This window comes from Papilio polytes, unplaced genomic scaffold (genome assembly GCF_000836215.1).
Source record: "Papilio polytes unplaced genomic scaffold, Ppol_1.0 DF822178.1, whole genome shotgun sequence".
Lineage (NCBI taxonomy): Eukaryota > Metazoa > Arthropoda > Insecta > Lepidoptera > Papilionidae > Papilio > Papilio polytes.
In genome coordinates, this window is record NW_013527026.1 from 5,723,911 (window position 1) to 5,727,762 (window position 3,852).

General features: G+C 36.1%; 1 protein-coding gene across 1 annotated transcript in view; it reads left to right on the forward strand.

Annotated features, from left to right (window-relative positions):
• LOC106106455 (macrophage erythroblast attacher) overlaps nucleotides 1-3,852 on the forward strand; it is a 10,328-nt gene that overhangs the window by 1,335 nt on the left and 5,141 nt on the right. Inside the window, exons 2-5 of the mRNA XM_013287033.1 lie at nucleotides 801-1,001; nucleotides 1,837-1,966; nucleotides 2,834-2,970; nucleotides 3,324-3,503. Coding sequence (XP_013142487.1) covers nucleotides 801-1,001; nucleotides 1,837-1,966; nucleotides 2,834-2,970; nucleotides 3,324-3,503 — 648 coding nt within the window. The remainder of the gene's footprint in view (nucleotides 1-800; nucleotides 1,002-1,836; nucleotides 1,967-2,833; nucleotides 2,971-3,323; nucleotides 3,504-3,852) is intronic.

Consider the following 3,852-nt stretch of genomic DNA (forward strand, 5'->3'; position numbering starts at 1 on the left):
CATGTGACATTTAGATACACATGGGTTGGGAAATAGTTCATTTGAAATTCTTACCTCCCTGGCCACATACACAGTGTTCTAGACACTGTCACAAAAAGATACACAGCGCACCTAAGGTGTTAAGGGATTGACTTAGAGAAGGGTTCTAATACTAAATATCAAGGAGAGTAACTCCAATGGTAGTTTTCAACATTGTTTTCATAATATTTTAGTAGCAGAAACATTCAATAGATATTTCTAAAGAATTTGGGCAGAAATGATATTTGATCACATTTATGATATTATCTCACTAATCTTACTAATATTATAAATGTGAAAGTTTAGATGGATGGATGTTTGTTAGAGTTTGTAGCCTAAAAGGCTGAACGGATTTCGATGAAATTTGGCATTGACGTAGAAGATAGTCTGGAAGAACACATAGGCTATTCACTTTTGTTTTTTTTTCAATTCCACGCGGACGCAGTCGCGGGCAAAAGCTAGTAGATTATAACTTTATAACTAAACTTACAGACGCAACAGCAAGCAAATCACTGACAAAAGAGTTTAATTGAAATATCAGTTCTTTGGACTTCTTGCTTTTTTAATTCACAGAAAAATGCTACATTTATATTGATCTAACAATTATTAAAAAAAAAAAAAGAACTGATGACAACATTGAGGTGTTATATAATAAATATGTTTGTGGGCAAAACTTTTTTCATTATAATTACATTCTTCTTCTTGAAGGAAGTCTTTGTTGATGCACTTCATACTTAATACATACTTCTTATATAATCTACGTTTTGTAATCTTTACTCAATATTTATTTATACCCTAAGTCGGAACCAAACTCTTTTTGTTCTTTTCTTAATTTTTTAATACAGGTAGAAAAGCTGACAACAATGAAACGCAAAGCCTCAGAAGCTATCAACGAAGAGGTGCAAGCCGCTTATGTTTGCAAGAAGCGGCTCGATCACCTCAAGGAGCAAGCTGAAGCCTTACAGGATCCCGTTGCTGCTCAAGTAACTTATATTTTTCTTACACTTTACTCTGCATATTGTTGAAGGTCTACCATGGATGTCAAAAATAGGAATATTTCAGGAGAGAAAGAACTGCATAATTTTGTAAAGATACTATACTAGTATACTGTTTCATCAGCCCTTTATATGTCCTCACTGAGGGGCTCGGTGCCTACCTCAAGTTAGAGTGCCATAGTCAACCACGCTGCCCAATGCGGGTTGATTTCACACATATCTTTGAATTTCTCCGTAGATATGTGCATCACGATGTTTTCCTTCATAGTAAGAACGTGGGGTGAACTATGTACATCCAAAATTAAAAAAAAAAAAACAAAAATTACATTGGTACAAGCGGGATTCGAACCCAAGACCTGTAGATAACAAGTCAAGTGTTTAAAACCCTGATCCACCGACACTAATACATTGTTTGGGTATACTTAATTATAGTTATACTAGCTTTCACCCGCGACTCCGTCCGCATTTAATTAAAAAAAAAACAAAGCAAGTATCCTATGTGTTCTTCCAGACTACACTCTACATCCATGCCAAATTTCATTGAGATACGTTCAACCTTAAAAGGCTACAAACTCTTAACATCAAAATTTTCGCATTTATAATATTTATAAGATTTAACATAGAGTATGTATTTCTGATAGTCTGAAGTGTTGCGTCTTTCGATTTTCTAGAGAATGACATCTAAATAGCCAAAAAGTAACTTCCTTGGTATTAAAACGCAGACGAAGTCGCGGGCAACAGCTGGTGCTTTATAATTAACGATTCTCTAAGGGGAAAAGATGATTGATACCCATTTTATAAGGTATTATATGAAATGTTACAGACTTCTCTGAACCAATGGCGCAAGGTTCGCTTGGACCGAATGTTGGTGGACTACTTCCTGAGGAACGGTTACTATGACTCCGCTACCAAGTTGGCGGACGCTAAGGATCTGCGCGACCTCACTAACGTTGGTAAGCAATTTGATGATTTTGTATTGTATATTAACTTATATATGTATATTTGAGAAGTTTTTATATGTGTTGTCAGCTCACCAAAATCAAAATCATCAATATTTCCTCAAAATCTCCCTTAATTTTGGGTAAATGTAAATTTCAAACTATTAAAGAACAAAAAAGACAGCTTCTGCTAGGGAAGGGATGGGAAAAAAATATTTGAATTAATATGTGAAGGGTAAATGTATCCCCTTCCCCCTTACCCTTAAGATAGGAATGCATCTGTGAATGTAGATGTTCATAGTCAATGGTCGCTATTTTAGCGAATTAAGTGTTCGCTTGCTCGTTTGCCACCTTACACTGGCTGGAATCGGTAGACTGAGTAAAGCGTTTCGGAAATACGTTACGTTACGTTGTTACGATTGTAATTGGCTAAGCGTATATTAGAACGGTGTAAGTAGCATTGAATGAATGAGTATGTATTTATTGCCACAAAATAGAAATTACATACAAGGACTTATTCTAAAGAAAACAATCGTGGCAAAAAGTAGCCAGCTCAGTATGCAGGACTAAGCCGTTCCTGCGCCGATTTTCAGCTGGCTCCTTCGCACTCAAGTAACATATAGCTTAATTATTAGGGTAACCGGCCGCACTAATTACATACCTATACAGAAATAAAAAATACACTTTTAAAAAGAAAAAAAATCACATCAAACAAAAATGGGACATCATAAAAAGAAAAAAATATATATTAATTAATAGAAACATTCATACTAAATTGAAAGTAGGATGCACATACTGCATTTATAACCATCTTAACACATTTTTAACAAAAACAATTGTTGTTAAAAAAAACAATTGTTGAATTGGTGTGGTGTGTGTCAGACATCTACCAGGCGGCGGCGCAGGTGGAGCGCGAGCTGGCGGCGCGGCGCACGGCGCGCGGCCTGCAGTGGTGCGCCGACAACAAGTCCAAGCTGCGCAAGATCAACTCCACCATGGAGTTTAATATACGCATACAGGTCGTTTTAACATATTTACAATGTTTTGTCACAGTGGTAGAGTTTTAACATCTTCGCAATGTAGTCTCGCCCCCAGCAATACCTCACATAGAAAACAGGCGTGTAGTGGGAAGCAATTCCGAGTACAATCTGATGAGTATGGTGCTGGAGACCCAACTTTATCCCTTTCTCTTCCTTTTTTATAAGAAAAGGATGGGAAGGGAATGTGTACATTTTTTTAATTCTTGCTACTTTTTTGTATCCTTCATTATTTATTATTAGTTCCTTCAATGATTTAGCTCCTATGCCTATGAATTTTACGTCCTGGAATGGGTAACGTTAGTTTATATTTAATATTGCATATGTATGTATAGGAGTTCATAGAACTGGTCAGAGCTGAGCGGCGGCTGGAAGCTGTGCGTTACGCCAAGAAGCACTTCTCCTCGTACGAAGAGGGCCAACTCCGAGATATCCAGCACTGTATGGGCATGCTGGCCTTCCCCAGCGACACGGGTAATTACATTACACACTATGCCAGTACAGTTAAACATAACGCTATATAACTGGAATGGATTTTAACTGGCACTATGTGAAACTGGCCTCAATCCATATGTTTGGCTTGTGATACTATAACTATAATTTACAAGTATAAAGGAACAAAAAATACTAATTTGCCTTCGAAGTACATATGAGCCAAAGCCAAACAAAAAAGGGTATTTCCTATCACATGTCATAAAATGTATGTACTGTATAGTTTAGTGTAGGTACCTACATATTTTTATTTAAATTATGAACAATTTAATCATAATTTATCTTAGTTTTTGATATATTTAAGGTATGTATCCAAAATGTATAAGCAAAGTGTGAACCAATAATATTATTTAGCTATAGTTAAATCAATGC